The 22,495-nt window shown below is 40.6% G+C and overlaps 1 protein-coding gene across 2 annotated transcripts in view; it reads left to right on the plus strand.

The window, feature by feature from the left end:
• LOC308394855 (protein sidekick-1-like) overlaps positions 1-22,495 on the plus strand; it is a 292,631-nt gene that overhangs the window by 179,557 nt on the left and 90,579 nt on the right. The window contains exons 6-10 of one of the 2 annotated variants that reach the window (XM_080879438.1): positions 2,279-2,305; positions 10,319-10,421; positions 13,508-13,683; positions 17,787-17,870; positions 21,910-22,104. In XM_080879438.1, the coding sequence (XP_080735564.1) occupies positions 2,279-2,305; positions 10,319-10,421; positions 13,508-13,683; positions 17,787-17,870; positions 21,910-22,104 (585 nt within the window). The remainder of the gene's footprint in view (positions 1-2,278; positions 2,306-10,318; positions 10,422-13,507; positions 13,684-17,786; positions 17,871-21,909; positions 22,105-22,495) is intronic. The other variant, XM_080879439.1, reaches the window with a different exon arrangement.

Genomic DNA, 22,495 nt, shown 5'->3' on the forward strand with positions numbered 1-22,495 from the left:
CAAAAACTGCAGTCGTGGTGCTTTCGATTGTACTCAGAACTCGGAAATTCTGCCTTTCGAATAGGAAGATGTAGGTAACACCAGACTGCAGATGAGCTGCATACAGGGCTGGACTGGGACAAAAAATCGGACCGGGCATTTTGACTGACCGGCCCACCATTATAGGAACAATCATAAAGCCTTTGAATGAAAACAAACACTGTTGTGACAGTGATGTACACTGTTCTGATGGTATAAATGCATCAATCTATTAGTCGTTTGTTGTAAGATTCAGATAATAATTTTTTAAAAGCTAGACATTTTAAATGAGAATAAGAAAGAAAAGTATTTCCTTGTGCCCCCCTCTCCCTGTTAATGCCCTACCTGGCCCCCTGGCAACACTTTGCTAGACCCGCCCCTGCACAGTTACCAGCTGTCAGCTACGTAGAAAAAGGATCCTGGTGTTATTTGTCTCTCAGAAACAGTTCATAACTTCCCTTCAACTCATTCATGTCACCTAAAAGGTAAACCTGTTTCTCCATCACCTGTTCAGCTCTGATGATCCAGTAAGGACGTCTCCTGGTTTCATCTTCATGTTTAGGTTGCTGCTGTTGTGCTCTTTAGAAGACGCTACTTTTTAAAATGCAGTGTATAGCATTTAGCTGCATTATCATTAAATGAAGTAAAGTACGCCCACAGTTTTGAACAGTCAGCTGTGACCGCAGAGCACAAAATGCAAACACAGCAACATCACATGTGATCAGTTTATACGAGCAATTCTAGCCTTGAGTATCCAGCCCTCCTTAGTCCTCTGTGGCCCTTCGCCTGATTTCATGTCACAAAGCAGACGGGTATAGGATGAAGGAAATTCAACACAGGCACAGTGTCAGCTGGCTCGACAAAACACTGGGTTACTTCACATAGTCCCTGGTTCTTTGATAGCAGAGATGAGTGTTTGACTATGGGAATCGCCTTGGTGTGGCCAACTACGAGCCGTCTCAGGAAACGCGAGCGAAGCATCTCACTCTGAACCAGGGATTAAAACTCGAAACATAACCTAGTCCCAACCAGGTTATCTGTTGAGCATAAGTTACCATGGTGATTTAGCTGGTGAAAAGAGAGCCGCTCGACACAGCTCACAGGTGTTTCCAGTGTTGCAGACAAAGCATGCCTCCTCTCCAATACTGAACACAGCTGTCACAAGAGGTGGAGAGTGTCATCACAACAAGCATCAGTCTTAAAAGATATTGTGCCACTAAAAAAGGCCCAAAAAGAAGCAAATTTGTCTTATGGATGCATTTCAGTTCATAGGAACAAGTTTTGACATTTAATACCTGGCGATAGCCGACCACCGATTTATCTTATTTCCACAAGAAATGCTGAAAACTTTTGAACAGCTTATCCTTCTAAAGTTTTTCCCTCAGTTTGTTTTAGGAAGCGTTTTTTCACCCTCATGAGCTGCTTGCTCACTCTTTGTCACTTGTGCTATAGACTGTGTGTGTGTGTGTGTGTGTGTGCTCACCCTACGCACAGGCTGAGCGAACTTTGCATCAGAATCTAAATTAAGCCTCTGACATACATTTTTCACTGCGCGCACACACACACACACACACACACACACACACACACACACACACACACACACACACACACACACACACACACACACACCCAGTATTGTAAAGTTGAGTGAGTGGCTGAGCGGCTGAATAGAAGCGTGAAGGGGTAGTGTATTGATAGATGAATAGTGAATGTAGATTTTCTGCCAGTAGAATGTCAATTCCATCATTTTCTCACAGCTTACACTCCTGCTACATCCAGACTTATGACAAATAGAGGGAGAAAGGCAGAAGGCGAAAGATAGAGGGGGAGAAGAAAAGACTGAGAGACACAAAATTTGGTAGCTGGCAGTTGATGGATGGGCTGCAAACAGCTTGTCTTCCTCTGGACTCCATGATAACATAGCCTTCCCTTTCTTGCTGTCTGTTTCTCCTCGTCATCCATTTCTCTGTTTCTTGCCTTTTGTGTGTATGGTTTTTCCTCCTTTGTGTGTTTTTTCTCCTCCCTCATCTTGAGCCTCTTTATCCAGTATGCCTCCAAATCGCTGAGACTCTGCTGACTTGTGAAAGCTTGAATTTTCTTTTGCTTCTTTTAATGTGTATTTGGTGAATTGCTTTTTTTTTTGCTGCACCCCAAGTAAATACTTGAAATCTAAATGATATGTCTCCCATTTCTCTTACTTCCTATCCCTCTTTTTCTCCAACTTCTTTTCATCTCATTCTCTGTGGCTGACGGACAGTTGGCAAGAAAAACCGCGGGTCAACAGGTAAAGAAGCCATTTGCATTTGCATTATCTTCCTTGCTCTGTCTGTCTAAACAGAGACAAATGTTGCCTTGATCCTTTCCTCTCTCCAGAAGTTGAGAGCTAAGAGCTGCTCACTGAAGCCACACTGGTTGAAGTGATGAGAACAAACTGTAAGGGATGTTTCCCCACTAAAATCTCACTGTTTTCTGCTTCATGGCTACAAAACTTAGAACTCAACATCTTTTAATTTCAAGGTCATCAACTCAGTTAATTTTAATAGAGATTGTCCATTCTGTCTGCTACCAACACTAAAAAAATGTTGCAATTCTGTGATGACATACGCAACAATCAAGTTAAGATATGCACTATCACCGGGCTAGCATTAGCTTTCTAACAGTTAAATGGACGTGGGAATCTAAAAAGATCCTTTGCAATTCTTTGGAAGCTGAAAGGAGCAGCATATATCGGCCTTGAGAGGAGACTCTCCACTGTGGCTCGAAAAGACCACACATTCATTGGCTAATTACTTTATGAATAACAGTTTGTTAGCCAGTAAGCTATTGTTTCATATTTTGATGCGTAGCATGACCAAGATTTTCAAAACAGACTTATTGTTCCTTTTTGATTCTATGTGACCCCAAACTAGTGAGACCTCTTCAGCAGAAAAATGTTTACAGAGGTCAAGTCAGAAAGCCGTTTTCTCATAGACTTCTACAGCACTGTGTGTTTTTGCAACCATAGCTATCGCCATCTGGTGGCCTTCACATAAAATGCAGATTTTATGTGAAGGGCACTTATGGATCGACTTCATTTTTCCAACCCTGAATCTATGTGCGTGTTTTATGGGCTATTCAGAGATGCTGAAGACAAATGACTCCCCTCACAGGTCAAGAAAAAATGATACGTAGAAAATAATAACTAGTGCAGCTGCCTGTATAGCACTGCTCCAATTTAATAAGAAACGCAGGGTGGGGTATAGAAGTAATTTGTGCCTTTATCCTGAAATATACTTTTTCAGGTTTCAGGAAATAATATTTTTCTCTTAAATTAGAGCTGGTGAAATCAACTTTGTTTAATGTGGTAAAATGTTAGTAATAGCTAAATTTATATAAATGCTTGAATATTCAACAACATATAATGTTAACATTTTAAATAAAATCTGCCACCACCATGTTAGTTAGAGCCAAGTTTTAATCAAGTAGCTTATGTTTAAGTACGATAGTTTTCTTTTATTTTGATATAAAACTGATTCTTCTTCAATAAGAAGTCCAGAAAATCATAAAAAAAAAAAGTAAATCATAAATGAACTAAAACCCAGTTCTCTCAGGCTCTGTTAGTAAAACATTTACATTTAGCAGAGGCCTATAAAGTCTGCCTGTAACAGGGTGCCTGCTCTGATTTTCAGTTGGATGTAATGCCATTTTGTTGTTTTTAAACAAACCCAACATATGGCTCGTTATCCTTAATGTTTCCACTGCAGAAATAAGATGTGCGGTTTTTAAAACAATCTTCATTTGGACTTATTCTTCCAAAATTCGTGGCAAAAATTAGGAGAAACACCCGTTAGCCTCTAGTAACGCGTTATCTATCTTATTTATCCACCCCACCACTATCTTTAGTGCCACTCTCAAATACATAACAAGGCTGAAGAAGGACTACAACTTTAGCTTCACTACATTTGTAATTGAATCACTTCTGCCAATTTGCTGCAACTGCCTGACATTATCACTATGGTGCATATACAGTTATAAATGGCTTTTCTAAGGCTTTGCATTGTTTAATGGAAGTTTAGTGAGGCAGATCATATGGGGTGGAGTTTTATTTTTAATGTGAGTATAGACTGCGTCATTGATATTTGATGTCAAGGTTTCAGGGTGCTAGGACTCACAAGGAGGTGCCACATTCAGCTCTGCGGGAAGGTGGTAGTGACGACAGTAACTTCCAATCTGAGGAAAGTGTTGACTCACACGCTGCAGGTGTTTGCAGGAGTGAAAGTGGTACTTTTAAAATGCTGATCGTGAGCAGAGCTCTTAAGTACACTGATTTGATTATACAGTGCTGTGTAAAAGTATTTGCCAGCTTCCCGATTTTCAAAAAGGGTCTTTTTTTAAACATTTGTCACATGTACGCATTATAGATCATTAAAGAATTTTTAATTTTTCTCATTTTCTAAAGGAAAAAACCTATCCAAACCTATCTGGATCAGTATTTGCCTGTCAAGCCTAATAACTGGTTGCACCACCCTTCGTCGCATGAAGTGTTTGTGATAACTGGCAATGGGTCTTTCACGGGAATTTGGTTTGCAGAATTTATGTTAATTCAGCCACATTGGAGAGGTTTTAAAAAAACAACTTGTCTCAATCTGATTTAGAGCCAGACTTTCACTAGGCGACTCTAAAACCATTTATTTTGGTTTTGAGCCATTTGTGTGTGGACTTGGTGTAGTGTTTTGGGTCATTGTTCTGGGGGCATCAGGGCATGAACCAATGGTCTGACCAATGGTCAGAATGGTCTTTGCTCAGTGGGCTTTGATAAGTAATTGTTGATCAATGGGCATGACAGTATGCATATTAATGATCAACTAACTGACCTCACAGCCCATTGTTCATTCAGTGGGCTGGTTTCAGTCATTGTGCAAATGTACTGTTTGTAATGTTGGGGAAACGTGCCGTCAGCTGAGACTGAAGAAGTCACTTGGATGAGTGACGAAATGCAGCAAAAGTCTCAGACCATCACACTACCACCAACATGTTTGATTGATCTTTTTAGTAAGTGTTGTGTTAGTTTTACACCAGATGTAACGGGACAGAAAAAGTTTAGCGTTTGTCTCGTCAATCCACAGAAGATTTTACCAAAAGCCTGAAGGTCATCAAGAATATTTTCTGGCAAAAGTCAGATTAGCCTTTGTGTTTATTTTGGTCCACAGTGGTTTTCTTCTTGAGTCTCCCGTTGATGTCGTTTTTCCTCACTCACTTTCTTATTGTTGAATCGTGAACTCTGACCTAAACTGAGACAAGTGAGGCCTGCAGTTTTTCACAAAATGTTCTGAGTTTTTTAGTGACCTCCTGGATGAGTTGTTGGTGCGCTCTTGGAGTTATATTGGTACACTAGTTCACCATTGGCTCTCATCGTGGTTCACTGGAGCCCTTAAGCCTTAGAAATGACTTTGTAACAGTTTCTAGACTGATAGTTCCCAATGACTTTGTACTTCACTTTGTCAGACAGATTCTATTTAAGTTCCTTCTTGATTCTGCAGGTCTAGCAGTAATCAGGCCTGGGTGTGACTAGTGAAATTGAACTTGGCTTTTTTTAACAAATGTGGTTAATCATGAAATTCATAATTTAACAATGGGGGGGCAATTACTTTTTCATACCGGTCTAGGTGGGGTCGGATAGCTTTTTTCTTTTAATAAATGAAATTTAAAAACAGCTTTTTGTTTTAACTCTGGTTATTTTTTTTGTCTAATATTAAAATTTGTTTGATAATCTGAAACATAAGTGTGACAGATGTGTCAGGAAGGGGGCAAATACTTTTTCACAGCACTGTAACTCGCTGGCTTTGCTTCATTTTGGCAACATTTTCTCTGCTAAACTCATGCTACTGTTTCTTCATCAGCACATACTTGTATAATTCCATTTGTGCACGTTGTCTTTTTAGTGTTGTAACTGTTTGCAGGTGTGTGTGTGCAATTAACATTTTGTCAAAGGTTAATGGGTGAAAAAAAAATTCATCTATCTTTTCCTCCGGTGTGCTCAAAAAAGTTTGCAGGCGTGAAGCCGTTGCACACACGCTTATTTCACTATAGAGATGATGAAATGTTACCTCATTATGTCATATTTGGTTTTGTCAAGCTGCTAAAAAAATACTAAAAATTAATCAAATAGTTATTGAGTACTCCCCAGAGCCTAACTCCTGCTGCTGCCTCACCATTACTGCTGTGTGTTTCCTGTTTCCTCACCTACCTCCTCCATTTCTTTCCCATCTTTCCATCTCCTGCTTTCATCACTTGCACAGAGTGATGACAAAGATAGATAGAAGCTTTGGCAGCTGAAGGAAGAGATGAATATTTAAAATCGGGCATCTTTCTCTGTCCTCTCACTGCATCCCATCCTTTGTCTGTCTCCCCTTGGGGCTTGGATCTCCAGCTCTTGGTGTGGTGTGGCACAGTGTGCGTGCGTGTGTGTGGCATGTCTTGGCTTGTGGTTTTCTATTGGCATTCTAAGGCGAGTGTAGTCAGATGATGACACTTAGCTGTCAGCATGCAGCATTAATGAGCGCAGTGACACGCACAAACACTCACCCCACTCTCACACACACACGCAGCATTCCCCAGGGAGATCAGCAAATGATCACCTTCTCCTCTCTGTGTATCCTACAAAATACTTTAAAAGCTCTTTATTTTTTTAACCTCTCATTTCCACTGTCCCTCCATTTCATTTCTCCCTCCAAATTCGTGCTTCCTCTTTCGACATCGCACTATTTTTTCTCAAACTTTTTTGCCTCACTTGTGTGTGTACTCAAAGTGTGATATGTGTTAGTTGGCTGTGAACCATGCAGACACGTATCTGACAACTCTATTAATACACAGCCAGCTAATACCAGCTTCCTCCTGTGTGGATTTTTGCACGTGTGTGTACGTAAAGAGAGATGTGTGTGCTCAGTCCTCAACCAATCCCTCCCTGCACTCGAGGTCTCTGCAGAGATTTGTCTGAAAGGCTTAAAGCGTACAGATCTCCAGTCATAGAAAGATCATGCTCACAAATACGCGCAAACACACACACACACACACTCATATATATATCCCAGCTGACTCACCGACACTGTTGGGAGTTTGCAGTGACTGACAGATTTAATAGAAGAACAAGCTGTAATCTGAGGGAATCCATTCAAAGAGGGATTACATTGTAATCTGAGGATAGAATAGCTTTTCATCTTTCTCTCCCTGTCTCGTTCATTCTCCATTTATCAGTCGCTATCTTTTTTTTTGCCCTAAAGCCGCACCGATCCTTTTACTAGCCCTCTTTTTATATATATATATATATATCTTTCCGATCCTTGATTTAATTTAGGATTTTTTTCTGCTTCCATCTGACACACACACTTCCAATCCTAGCACAGCTGTGTCACCTCAGCAGCACTTTGCTGTCAATCAGCAATGATTGCGCTGACGAGAGCATTGTAACATTGCAATGCCTCTTTGGTGCTAAATTATACCCAGAACCATGTGCACATACACTTGGAGGAAGCTCACAAGATTTATGTTTTTTTCCCTCTCTGTTACCGCTTTTTCTTTCGTTTTTTTTGCTTCAACAGCTCTTCTTTTTTATCATTCCTCTTTCTATAATGAAGCTTTTTAGCCCCAAGTTGTTGTTCTGATATTGCTCCATTCTGCAGCAACCCGTCCTGCGAGCCCTCCCTCCATCACTCCTGCTTTCCCTGCCTCTGCCACATGGTGTTTCTCATTTGCTAAATGAGGAATCCAATAGAGTTAGATTAAACTTTCTGGACTCTGTTTGTTGAATCTTTAGAGCGAGCCTTTTAGCTGCCACAGCTTAAATGCGCATGTATAATAATGCGCTCTGCCAGTTTGAATATCTGTCCTTGTTTAAGTTGAAGAAGATTAATTTAATAATCCCAGTTTAAACAACTAAAAGGCAAAGATAAGAGGATGATAGGGAATAAGGGAGGGAGGATAGGCGGTGGGGAACAAGAGATCCAGACGAGATGAAATGATAAGAGATTTCCCCAGAGAAAGAGCATGTTAGACACGCTGACAGAGAGAAGAGAAGAGCGAGGATCACACAACCGTATGGCATTTTGCTTCCCCCTCTATTTCTTCCATCGTGTCTGTCACTCCAGGAAGGAAAAGACCATCTGCGGTCCCCCCTCACTTTTTCCCCATCTGCATATATACCCGGTCTCCCTCCTCAAAGCCCTTTTTGTTTTTTGTTTTTGTCTCCCTTGCCATGCCAGTGTTCTTGCTGTCCTGATTTGTCGGTCTGCTCCCCCCAGACGCACAGGCTAGGTTAATAGGTTGGGTTCACATCCCCTTCCATTCATTACTTGTGGCCTTGTTGCTGCTGTTAAGGTCTGCTGATGGTTACTACTCCCTCTCTGACCCCATCTTCCTGCACTGGACAGCTAATGGACACTATACCCTTGTTCCATCTGCTTCTACCTCGGCCTGCCCATCGTCGCTCAGCCTCTTTGCGTCTTCCACCCACTCCTGTTAAGCCATCTTCTTTTTTCTGAGCCCAGACCTTTCAATGTGTTCAACGAAGAAAGTAAGAGTGATAGAGACCTCCGCGATTGCTTCCATCTGTCTATTCTACCTTTCTTTTGGTGTCACTTTACTTATCTTCTACATTAATGACTCAGCCTCCACTCACTGAGTGTTGGTGTCAAGGCGCTCAAGTGTGTGTGTGTATCTGTGTGTGTGTGTGTGTGTGTGTGTGTGTGTGTGTGTGTGTGTGTGTGTGTGTGTGTGTGTGTGTGTGTATCTGTTTGTGCCATCGCTCGCCTGTCTTCCCACCGCATGTCTTATTACAGGTCCGTGTGACAGCGGGATATGACTTTTCAGCGCTTTCTCTCTGATTTAAAAAAAAGAAGGAGAAGAGGGAGAATGAGAGGGGGGAATAAAGAGCAGGGAGTCAATTACCACCTTTTCCTCGTTCCCTTCAAAGGGAAGATCAAAGCTGCTTCTCACCTCCCCTCTATGCCCCCTCCTTTCCTTCTACCCCGACCAACCCCTATCAGAACTAGTCTGTTAATTTACACTCTACTACCCCCCGCACCCCCCACCCTTTTGAAAATCTACATATTCATCAGTTATATAGTCGATGCACTGGGAACCAAGGGAAGTACACACACACACACACACACACACACACACACACACACACACACACACACACACACACACACACACACACACACACACACACACTCTTACAGAGCCATAACAGTAACGTATAGGCTTCACAAAATCTTTAAAACACTGACATAAGTTTTTCTGTTTGTCTGGTTTTTTTGCTATATTCTGAACAAATGTTATACTTTTCAAACTGATAACAATTCTAAGGCATTCTTTTCTTATGAGAGGCCATTCAGGCCATAAATCATACTTTCTCGCACACACACAAAATCATAATCTTGCACGTACACCACAGTCTCCCACATACCATTTGGGCAATAAATCATTCTTCATATACTCACACTAGTGTACTTATTTTTTCTGAGAAGTATAATTGTAACTCAGACACATTGCCATGCTATCTCCAATACATCATTATATACTGGATAGTGTGGTTCAGACAGAAAGAACGCTGTTGTTTATAAGAGCGAGTTACACTGTGTGTGTATGACTGAAAATATGTTTGAGATAAGAGGACACAGTTGTTTAGAAACCAAAAGAAAGTATTATCAGAACTTTTAGTCTTTTCTCAGTCACATCTATATTCTCACACCTCAAATTTCATTGCCATTCATTCAATCTCTGTTACTGTCTTCATTATGAGCAGACACTGTCCAGTTGGAGATGTTGCGCAGTGGGTATGATGCAGTCACTCTTTCTGCTCATCCAGACGATGCAGCATCTGTGCTTTCTCTGTATTGATTCAGCCAGTGTAAACTATGCTTTTTAACAGAATGTAAACAAAACTGCATTGAATTTAGACAAAATTGCGTCAAACAGGACAATGATGCCAGGCACAGAAAATTCCTCCAGAGTAACGTGAGAGACTGACAATCTCATACACAAAGTTATTACTTGGTGGTTCTGCAAACTACTGAATCGTGGGCTGTGCTTAGTTTTCACAATCATGTGAACTAAAACTGTGGAAACTGTGATGACTAGCTTTGTGTAGTCATGTTTGCTACACAAAGTTGGGTATAGTACGACACTGAGTGGACAGTGTCAGAGTGTAGAGGTGTGCGTATGTGGAAGACCATTGAGATCTGTGTTTGAGATCATGCTGCTGTCTACGGTTTATGAGCTAACCCGCCTCTCGTTTTTTTTTCTCTTTCTGTTGCAGATCCCGAGTCAGAACCAGTGGTTCCAGCTATCGTGATTGGTCCAAAAGACACAACAGTGGTGGCTGGAAATGAAGCTATACTGGAGTGCATTGCTAATGCTAGGTAAACTCCTTATACATGCATACAGACGTGCACATACAAACATGCCTGCAGAGGGTGAACGGTTTCTTTTGCTAAACTGTTTTCTTCCAGGTCACTTAGAGGACACCTCGGAAACTTGTAGCTCAGCAAATGTTCCCCTCTCACTTAAATTACTCACATTGGGTCACCCAGCTCACACAGCTTACAATAATTACCTGAACGACTGATTATCCTAGCCATTATTTTAGTTTAGTTTTGATTAGTTTCTTTTTTTTAATTGTATTGTATTATGGGTAATATTTGTCAGGGACAGTATTTAAGAAGTTCAGAGTAGGTATTACAATACAAACACTGAACTCATAGGCATGGAATACATCATTTATGTCAATTCTTTAAGTGCAAAGCATCAATTCAGTTAGTTTAAATTGCTTAAAGAATTATTAAGTGAATCTAGGTAGTCATACTTTCCTCCTGGAATATGTGATGAGAATGTATTTTTATGCTTATATTATAATCTTCTGTTATATTCACTCAGAAGCAGGTTTTCCTATGAGTCCAACATTAATAGGAAAAAAAGAAAAGTGCCACTGAGGCTATAATGACCAGATAAGAGCACAGCCAGTCAGAATGATGAGTTTTCTGGACTCAACAGGTGATATTTTTTCCCTACTTTTGTTCTGTTTGTACAAGGGTTTTGTCAGATTTTGTTATTAAGTCTGACCTAGGCTGGCTGCTCTGTTTTGTGAGAGCCCCTTTAAATGTTTTTCTGCTGCACTTGACCGGCACTTGACCACTGGGTAGCACTCAAGGTATAAAACAATCAAGTGACTATTACACATAATGGATACCTGGAATGTAGCTACAGTAGCTTTTACAAAACAGCAGAGGAACCATCTCAGTCTAATAAGCTATTAGAAAAGTGATATTTAATTCAACACTAATAAGTGTGTTTTGAGGTTTTTGTTTTCTTCGTTTTGTTTTATTTCCTGCTCTGAAAACGTAGAGAAAGCCTAGTGACTATTTCTGCTATCAGAGATGCACCCACTGAAATTCTCACACCAGAGAGATAGACTTGTACCCAGGAAACAACTGAAAGAGAGAAACTATACTATACAATATCTGGGAGAAATAGGAGTTTGAGCAATGAAATCTAAAGTAGTGCTAAATTCCAAAAGCATTGGCTATCCACCTCCATTAATCATCAGTGAGTTATAGCGCTGTCCTGCTAAAGTGCTGAAATGATTAGAAGCTGATTGGAAGCCCAGTCCCAGCAGACCTAATAGGAAGAGTTTTAAAATCTGCTTTTCACTCTTTATAAGGGACAGAAACCACCGAGTCGGCAAATATTCAAATGTTTTCCATATCTGCTGGTTAGGTGCCTTTAAATTCAGGTTTGTCTTCACTTCACATTTGGAATGTGATTGACAAAAAGTGCTCGTTGTGTTTTATTTACACTTGGACGGCATCTAAAATAACAGATTCCACCAGAAAAACTTTGCTACGAGTTTTATATGACCATGTCATCGACCAAATGAGTGGATTTCTGTCCAAAACAGTCTGTCACTGCATATGGCAGAAGCGATTTGTGTACCTCAAATTCAAACCAAGTAAAGGTTTTTGGCACAACTTCACTTACTTCCAAGGTGCTTGGAGAAAAAAGTCGTCTGAACAGATGCAGCCATTATGCGTGATGACCCTGATGAAGGCTGTGAGCCGAAATGTGTCGGTCGAGCACTACATTTGTTCTCTATACCAGCGGTCCCCAACCCCCGGGCCTCGGTCCGGTACCGGTCCGTGAGTCGTTTGGTACCGGGCCGCGAGAGTAGAGGCTCAGGTGTGAAATGTATGGTTTTCAGGGTTTTTATCGGTTTTCAGCGTTATTTTGTTATCGTTTTGATCGTTAACTCGGTTTTCCTGGGTCTTTTCACGTGTGTTATGAATAAATCTTCTTTTTTTCAGTACCAGTACTAGTTTTAGTTTGTTGTATTTATCCGCGACACCTTAAAGGTCGGTCCGTGAAAATATTGTCGGGCATGAACCGGTCCGTGGTGCAAAAAAGGTTGGGGACCGCTGCTCTATACTACAAGTTCTTCTGGTTAACCTCTGGTTCGTTAACCTCTTCAGACTGTGTCTCAAATTCATCCAGGCATTGAATGCAAACATGGTTGACTTACTGGCCTTCTTTTCATTCGCTTTGTGACTTGTTAATAAAGTTCTTTGTTAGTGTCATCTACTGCCACCAACAGTATGACTGCTAGTAGAATAAAAAAGGCAAAGAAATGTTGGGAAAATCCAATAAACATTAATACTAACATTGTAATGCTAATGATCTCTAATATAAAGTATTCTGCAGATGTATTTTACACCCAGCTTTGCTTATGAATCGTTTTGTTGTCGTTGTTGTCTCTTTAATTTCTGCTCCTGTTGTTTGTGTCATGATTCCTGCTGTACTACTTGTAAAATGTACTAATTGTGAATGTTACAGTGAAGAAACTGGACACTAACATCATCTATCTTGTTGTTCAAATGCAGCTATGGTTTTTCATCTGATTTTGTTAATGAGTATTTGTGTTTATATTCGCATCACTACATTTTGGTTGAAATTCATAGCTTCCTGTCTCCTACCTGAGCTTTTGAGCGGTCCTTCGCAAAATGCATTTTAAGAACAGTTCCAGATGCTGATTACATTAGTAGCTGTTGTCATGCTAAATCGGGTCCATGTTCACTGCACAAGATAAGAAATATATTGTTGGAAAAAGGGAAAAAATGAGCTGCACTATTATGACTTGAGAATATGCTGCTACATTGCTGTCTTGCATAAATGCACATGCACAAAAGAATGTTTTTTTTTCCCGTGTTGTTTATCCAAAACAAAATTTCATTTTACACGAAAACCCATTTCCTTTCCCAACATTTAGAGTAACTGACTGAAGCTCCTTCATGCTGAGTAGAGCTGACTGCTCTGATATAGACTGTCATCATTCATTTCCTGCCTCATTGACAAATAAACTGATGGATTTAATATGTTGTAATTGCCTTCTGCCACCCAGTTCTGCTCATTCTTTTTCTCCTCTCCTCTCCTCTCCTCCTTTCTCTTCTCCTCTTAGACCAGTGGACCGCCTTCTGGTGTCGTGGAAGCGTGATGGGCGTCGGCTTTCCAGTGGGCAACGGCTCATTATTCCTGCCCCCACCTCTTCTGACACAGGCTTATATGTTTGTGAAGCGTCGTTTAGCAACAGCACTGCCAAACCCGTGGAGACAAAAGCGCACCTCACTGTAATGGGTAAGAAGAAAAAAGCAGTCACTTAGTCACCCACAGACACACTCACATTCAGATTTCCATCATTTCACTTCAAATGACATTACACTGACTTACATTCATATCCTCGTCACTTATCCTAAATCGAAAAACAAGTTGGGTTGAGTTGATTGTGTTATTTACCATTAGTTCCATATATGTTTGACATTTTTTAAAGCTGTTTGTAAATGACATAGTCAGGTTGGAGTCGATGAATTTGACAAATTTGATTTAGTGTGAAAACTCAGCTTTAATTCCAAGGATTGAACTGAAATACTGCATTAACTGTTGAGGGATAATGACAATTTTATACACAGTCCCCTATTTTCAGGGGCTTAAGTGTAATTAGACTCAAAAGATGCTTCATGGAAATGCATTATTTTGTCATATTAGTAAGGAGATTTTGCATTGCATTTGGAAGCTTTTTCTGTGAACCCATAATGAATTCTAAATGTAAGTGAGACAGGCCATTCATAAAAAGAAAATAAACCCATCCAAAAGAGCAGAAACAGCAGGACTTTCCAAATGTTCACAAACAGTCTGGTATATTCCTAGAAGCAAAAAACACACTGTTGAAGTAAAATGACCGGACATCCACAGACGATGCCTGTGGTGGATGATCACAGAATCCTTTCCACGGTGAAGAATAATTTCCACTTTGTAATTTGAAGCATGTGAAATTATCTGTGTGATGCACATGAACGCATGTTCCCAGTGTCACTGAGACATGTTAGAAGTCTGATGAACTGTGTAGAGATTACATTCATATGTATTAGACGGTGCTTTGAAAAGTGAGGCACAGCATACTGTAAAAGCAAACCAGCGTTATTTGTTTTTAGGTCAGGAAGCAAATTATTTTGCACTGATTTCAGCTCACTTGAGCTGCATTTCACTTTGCTGATAAAAGACTAATGGCAGGGAGAACAAACAACACTGAAGAGAGGGATGCAGCAGAGGCCAGGATAATCCTCACAAAGGTTGCCCATTGTTCGCTGATATCCATGAGTTCCACACGCCAGACAGTCATTGTCTGTGAAAGATTCTCCACAAAGTGTCGAAAATGTTCATTTTATTTATGAATGTGTTAATTTGTCTAGTTCATTTGAGCGCCTGAAACTCTGGGATTGTTTATGAAAATTGCTGTAGTTTCTCCGCAGTTAACGCAATGTTTTTGTTCAGCCCCTTGAACTGAAGATTGAACCTTAAGCTCTTATTTATTATATCGAAAGTACAACTTAAATAACTGAATATTTAGGCCTAACTCTATGTTTAGGGGACTTTTGCCCCAAAAAGGGAGGCGAGTCCCCACAGTGTTATTGTGTAAAGACATTTATGTCCTCATAACATAAGTAATACAAGTACACACACTGCCTAACAAAATTATCCATGATTGTCCTGGGTAGGTCCACTAATGCCCTCAACATGTGATTAATTTCTGCTTTAGCCTCGCTCTTGTCTTCCCTAGTACATTTGTTGCTCCGGGCACTGTTTATTCCTCCATTTATTCTTACTTCACTCCTGGAAGCTGGACTGTGAGCACCCGAGGCAGTGACTGTCAGCTACAGCACTGCTCGAGCTGAATCTGTTGTCCACATTCACCATTAAATTGTCCATTGTAGTCACAAACAGCTGTTGGATTCATGTACACACAAACTCACCCACGTGTTCTCACAAAAACATGCATGTGTGCACTTCATGCTTACACACATTCACAAAATGGCACCGTGGCCACATATGCCTGTTTGCCCGGCAGCTCAATTAGCCCCTCTCCCTGGAGTCACGAATCAATAAGAGGACGCTGAAAGCACTCAAACAAGAGCACTCTTGTAGCAAGCCACTCCTGTCTTCTGCGTGTGTGCGTGTAATAGAAAACAACATACACGCGAGCAGGGAGCATGTGATTGATGAGCCGAAACTTCTCTCCTCTAGTTTCTTAGCATCTTTTTACTCTGCTGTGATTGTCTGTGCGAAAGAGCACCTAAGCAGAGAGCACCGACTACCTACGCCCACAGAATATTCAGAAGACCTGCCTGAATATTTATACCCTACTTATTCTCGTTCTGTGCCCCCTCATAATCCTTTTTCTTTGTCTTCCCCCCAAAAACTCCTTTTTCTTAGTTATCTTTCCTCATTAGGCCGGCAGGACCATTAAGGCCTGCCTGGCAGGGAAAACGCCTGCATGCATTCATATGTATCAGAAAAGAAGTGACTGACGAATACATTGGTACTGATCCTCTTTTTCTGCTATGGGCTCAACAGACCTTGATGCAATAAAAGGGATTCCTAAACAGAATAGTGTATGTGTCTATTTGAAAGAAAGAGACAGCCTCAAAGGCATTCATTATTCAATTTCATTTCTTTTCTGCCCCGATCCTCTAATCGGAATATGTATGATACTGCATCCTTGTGTTGTATACTGTACAAACGACTTGCGGTGCAAAAAACAATATATCTGCTGTTGTTTTCTGTCTTTGTTTTGCAGGCAGACATCAGGGAATCCACAAAAGCTCAAATCCCTAAAACCAGCCACCCAAACACTCTTAAATGTGTTTTGTTGTGTTTTGGCATCTAGGTTCTTGCACTCACCTGACTGAAGGAGAATAATGCAGCTATGTTATCAGCGTCACACCATATGGCTGTTATTCATGTCTTGTTTTCCCGTTCACTCTTCACTGCACGCTTTCCTCTTTCTTTTGTCAAAAATCAGGCAAAACTGCACAGTACATAGTAAAGATAGGTGATGCACATATGTGGGTTTAAAAGTTGCCTGGAAGAACTAAAAAGAACTTTGTGTTTTCTCTTCAGTCTGCTGTTTAGATGTGAGGGTGGTCTCACTTTCAGCCACACATGTACTCCAGGTTGGGACTGCATTTTAACTCGCCAGCTTCCATTCAGCAGTGCGCTTTTATGCAGCGTGCTCTCAATAAAGGCTCTGCAACATCCGAATTAGATGCAGTGAAATCAAGTGTTCTCTTTTTAGGAGTGTGGTAACAAAGAAAATAGGATGACGCGTGGGTTCTAAAATATGGTGAATGTTGTGAAAAGGTCTTTAACATGATCTGTGATCTTTTATAAAAAATGTAGTTCTGGTGACTAAACGTAACCATGCGCCAACTGAAAGATCAAGTAAAAAACAAAAACGGACTTGTGTCACGTGATGGAAAGTCCTGACGTTTACAGAACTCCTGCATGGTAGTGATGGCAATAAGTGAAAATGCAGTCCACGGAAATACGATGCAAAGAAAATAAAATATTGTGGGATAAAAAGGGGATTTTCAATAGTCTTAGAGGGACAGCAGAGTTTTAAAAACCTTATTGTTTGCATGTTATTACCTTAAACCTATCGGGGGGAAAAGCACACAAATGAAACTTTTATTAAAATTCTCCTTTTTCAATAAGAGGTATATTGTTGCAAAAGCCAAAATACACATTTATTATTTAAGTCATACACTGGACATTTCATTTTCCTCAGTCATTCTCTGGTGAACAATTGCTACCATTGTGTGGACTCACAGACTCAGCTGTCATCTCTTTGTAAATATTAACAAGTGCTTAAAAACTGAGGAATGGAGTCTGTGCAGCAGTAGGTAACTTCTTTTATAGCAAGTAAAATGTATTAGAATATTATATATATGCAAGCATATATTTACATTCAAGGTTTTTGTTTATTCTCACCACTGCTGTCAGCACTTAGAGCAGTGCTGGTGAAGATGTTTGGATGGAGCAGTCATTGGCAGCAAAATGGAACTGTTTAAGAAAGAAAGAGGAGGATTGTGCCCCTTGGGACCTTCCCCGAATGTGTTTTTTTGTGGCTGTGTATGGAAGCCATTTCACAGAGCATATAGACACAAAATCCTGCCTTCCACTGGCACTTAAGTTACTCAGTGCCAAGAGGGGAACCATTTCTATTCTGCGGTGCTCCATTACAAGTCTCCTCTATTAAGGAATAAATACTTGGAGTGGGCAAACTGTAAATTTGTCTGTTACATTTTCATTTTCAGCCTTTTATTTATTTATTTGCCTAAATTGAGAGCTTGTTAGTAGCTGTTTAATGACTTGGTGTTATTACAATTTTTTTTTCTTTGCAGAACCGCCCTCTCTGACCGCTCAGCCAAAAAGTAAGATCTTTGGAGAGCTCGACAGGAATGCGGAGATCCCATGCCTGGCTGCAGGTATGCATGAGATAAATAGTTGTATGTATAAAGTTGTAGAATCTAAGTTTGTAATAAGCCTTATTTTTGGTGGGGGGGGGGGGGGCTAATTTTTATACCTGTTTATAATAACCATGATGGAAGTTGGGTCAAAAAGCTAGGTGTCACTTTGTTTCTTTGAAGCTGACGTCCAGCTGTCTGCGAGGGAAAGCTTGCTTTGTCGATAAAATACAACAACGCGCAGTAGAAACAGACAGGAAATAAATAGTGGAATTTTAAACTGAAGTGTGAAATGAGAAGATGAAGACCAGCATTCTCACTGGGGTGACTCAGATTATTACATGGAACATGTAACACTTCCATTAGGCACTCTCCTTAAAACGATAATAGCGTTAGTCTCAGTCTTGTTAGTCAACACTCAGTATTGTCTCAGTCATTGTCTAGATTCACACTTCATCAAACCTCCCCTGCCCCTTTACTGCTGTGTGAAAATGAAATAAAACAAACAATGAAAATTATTTTGATAAAGTTTCTAAATTCCTGAAAAGTGTCAGGGGAGGCTATTCCACATGCATTCAATGATCCAGCAGCCACTTAAAGTGTGCTGAGTCTCACAGGCTGCTTGTGCGTGCCACCACATGAGTCGTAGAGCTGATGCATACTCACACGTCGGAGTTTTAATTATTCTTTAACTCACTAATGTTTAACTTGGTTCCATCAAACTTCCCCAGCTCAATAGTTGTGTTACTTTCTGAAATGTTATGTTTGGATATGCTAATAATGCATTATGTCTCTAAATATGTGTGTATTTGCATAATTTTCCAGACCTCAAATCTGAACACTGGATAAACCAAGTTGTTGTTTCATTTTGTTGATATATGAGAGTCAAAGAGTTTTTTACCAAAGGGATTTAAAAAATCTCTTTTTATGACTTCATAAACCAGAAAATACTCCCACCAGACAGCTAATAATTGTCAAATTCCACTATATTTGTAGGAATAAACTGTCGTATAAATAAAGCTATGAATAAATAAAGACTGAGAACAAATACCTCAGAAAAAGCTTCAGGATATAGACAGGAGGAACTGTTCGGTGCACACTGTATGGCTGCTCGGCCATGGAAATGCATGAAGCTCCCAGCACACAGTTTTTGTGCTGATGTTAATGTCAGAGGAAGTTTGGGGCATTGCAGTGATTGAGTCAGCAGAGTGTTGGAACCTTTACCCACCTCAGCACTCGGTGACCCCGCCATGGCTGAATTGCTGTGGCTCCTGAGCGCCTCCACATTGCAATAATACTGCTTAGAGTTGGAGAATCTAGGAGGAAGGAAATTTCCCTAACTGACTTGTTTAACCAGTGGCAGCCATCACATGCTCAAAGTTTTTAAGCTCTTTAGAACGACCAATTCTTTCATAACTGATTGTAAATGGAGTGCATGGCTGAGTGCTTGATTTCATACACCTGTGGCAACGAGACTAAAAATACCTGAATTCAAAGATTAAGAGGTGTGACCCAATACTTTTGTCCACATGTTATGTCAGTATTACAGGTTTTCCTAAATGTGACGTTTAAATGTCAAAATTAGATATTATATTATTAGTAATGTATTAATTTGCACTAACATCGTTTTCTCTGAAAAAAGACTCAAAATGAGACTGAGCAAAACATGTTTAGCACTTAGTGTCTCACCTTAACTGCTTCTTTAACTTTGGGTGACGGACACTAAGCGAGAGAGAGGATGTGATGGTTCTACGTCATGTGTTGTTGTGGAGTTTTCTTTTAGTACGTTATATTTCTATTCAGTGTCTTTGGGGTTTCTTTTAGATTTTACTATAATGCTAGTGTTTGGTGTTTTTGATTATTGTTAGTTTGCACTTTGTGTTACTTCACATTTTGGACTGTTTTTAATTCTGTTTACAGACTAATAATTGCTTTTTGCTATTTAAGCAACCACAGGCACATAACCAGTGTTGGGATTGTTACTGAATAAAGTAATTATTCGATGTTCTTCTTTCCTTTTGTTAAAGTAATGCAGTATGTTACTTAATTATTTGCTGGAGAAAGTAATTTGTTAGACTACTCATTATATTACTTTTGCATTGCTCCATTACATGTGAAATGCACTGTTACTCAATTAACAATAATAACCTTAGGGTTTAGGACCTTGTACATCTTATCTTATAAAAAACAATGTGTTCTTTTAGTGTTTATGTATGAGCAGAAAACTGGCAACACAATGCAAATTTGAAAAACCAGCTCGGAGAGACTTCAAAGTGATCACCACAGTAATTGTACTGTAGAAACAGGTGTGAATAGACATCAAGGCTACAAAGCTGCCAGCTTGACTGCTCATCATTGTGTTTTTTACCTGTTGAAGTTCAGGTTCTGGCTGCTGGGCTGCCAGACACTCAGCATTAACATCACTCTCGGTTCTTCACTAGCTTTGTGTTAGCATGCTGTCTGTGCAGATGTTTCCAAAGAGCTGAAGTTGTGTTACCACTCCTGGGTGCAGGTTGCACTTTACCATTGTGTTCTTGTCCTTTCATGGATTAAAGATAAAAGCAATGTCCATATCTCCACTCCTCACATGTTGTACTCTGCTTTACCATTTTCCTCCTCCCTGCACATGAACCAAAGTCAGTCGATTGTAGCACAAGTGGAGTAAGAAAAAGGCATGTTTGTTATTTTTTTTCTTTCCATGCACCTCTCTTGCCAGTAACTGAAGAATATAAGCAACAACATGGTTGTAACTGTATAAAATTAGTGAGTTTAGTACAGTAACTTGTTACGACACTGCACTACTGAAAAATGTAACTTCACTAAAACTGTCTCGCACATTACATTGAACTATAAAAAGCACTGCGTTGCTCGGGAATGCATTACATGCAACACTGCAGATAACCATCCACACACATTTACTTTACTATCACCAGTTACTGTAACGTGTAAGTCTCCAGACTGTGGGAGGCCACCAGACCACACGGTGAGAACCAATGCAGCCACAGGGGGAGCACTGTGCCATCCCATTCATTTCTTCTATGTCAACTTTACAAGTCAAATGTTGAGATTTGCAGCTCTTGTCCTGCTGTTTGCTGTTGCAGTTGTGTCAAGGTGACTCTGCTAGCAGGGGTTTGGCATCATTGGATATGTGTGTGCCTTAGTTTGAAGGCTACATGAACAATGACACTTTACTTTTGGCATTGTGAGCGCACGCTGGTATGCTGACACCGAGCCTGAAAATTGCACTTGTTCATGACTCTTGTCTTTAAATGGATTACATGAAAACACTTATATGAGCCGGGCTAGATACAGCTCTAAAAACTGCAACACCCTCCCCTTTCTCTCTCTCGCTCCCTCTCTCTCTCTCTCTCTCACACACACATACACACACACTGAGTGAGTTTATGTTCCTCCTCAGTAATCTGATACAGTGGCAGTGTAATTAAATAGCAGGGGCCTCAGGCTATGGAGAGAGGGATGGAGGCTAAGAGGAGAGATGAGGGAAGGAGAAAAGAGCGCACGGTGACAGAGTGAGTGAGACGAGGAGGGGGTGAAAAATACGTCACGCGTGTCTGTGAAAGCTTGACACCAACAGAGTGAGAAACGGTGTGGAATTCATCGCTCGCTCTAACAGCCACAAACACACACACACACACACACACTGGTGTGAAGGGTTTGAGACAGAGTAATTGCATGAGCCCCCTGCCTGTCATATTTGGCATGTCTGTCAGACAGGTGGGTGCTGATAGTGTAGCTCTTCGATGTGCTGCCCACATCTTTTATTCAGAGTGTTTTCTGGACCCTTCTGCCACCCTTACCCTACCACCCACACCGTCCAATCAATATATTATTAGCGGTCATTATGCCTACATGCATATTTATAGAGAGAGAGATTGGATAAAAGAGAAGAAAGATTGTTGAAATGAGTGTATCTGTGTGTGTGTTTTAGTGGGAGTTGGAGTGGTTTGCTCAGCAGCGAGGTCAGCTAGCTGCTTATTAAGAAAACTGAAAAATGTTCTTACACTGTGCTTTTGTGTGCCATGTGCATTCATATATGTAGGTGTGCCTCAGCCCAGGATTGAGTGGTATAAGGACACGGTGCCTCTTTCCAAACTGGCCAATCCTCGCTACAAGGTCAGCGCAGCAAACGGGCTGACTGTGCGCAGGGTGCAGCCGGGAGACGGAGGAATATTCCAGTGCTTTGCTCGCAACCCTGCTGGAGAGGCTCAAGCACAGACACAGCTCTTTGTCTCCAGTGAGTTTCTCTGATGCATACACACAAGAATGGAAGCATGAATAGACAAACCTACATCAGCCTTGAATTCTGACTCTCTATTCACTCTTGTATCACTTCACTTCTGTACCAGCTTTTTCTTTTTTATTGTCACTTTCTTTGACTTTTTCTACCTTCACTACTAGCGCTGGAATTCAGCATTGTTTTGTTTCTAGATTATTTTTTGGGGGGAATCAATCGAGCTTCATGAAACTCAAGGTAAAATTGTTACCATTCTTGGGTTCCCCGAAAAGACAGTAGACGATTGAGCCTTCCTTTTAGCCCCTCAGTTCATCCTCTGTCTGAAACAACCTGTTTTTGCTCTCTTCCCTTGCCAGCTTTCTTGTGATTGACTTGTAAACAAAAGGTTTGA

This window comes from Rhamphochromis sp. 'chilingali' (genome assembly GCF_963969265.1).
Source record: "Rhamphochromis sp. 'chilingali' genome assembly, chromosome: 4".
NCBI classification, from domain to species: domain Eukaryota; kingdom Metazoa; phylum Chordata; class Actinopteri; order Cichliformes; family Cichlidae; genus Rhamphochromis; species Rhamphochromis sp. 'chilingali'.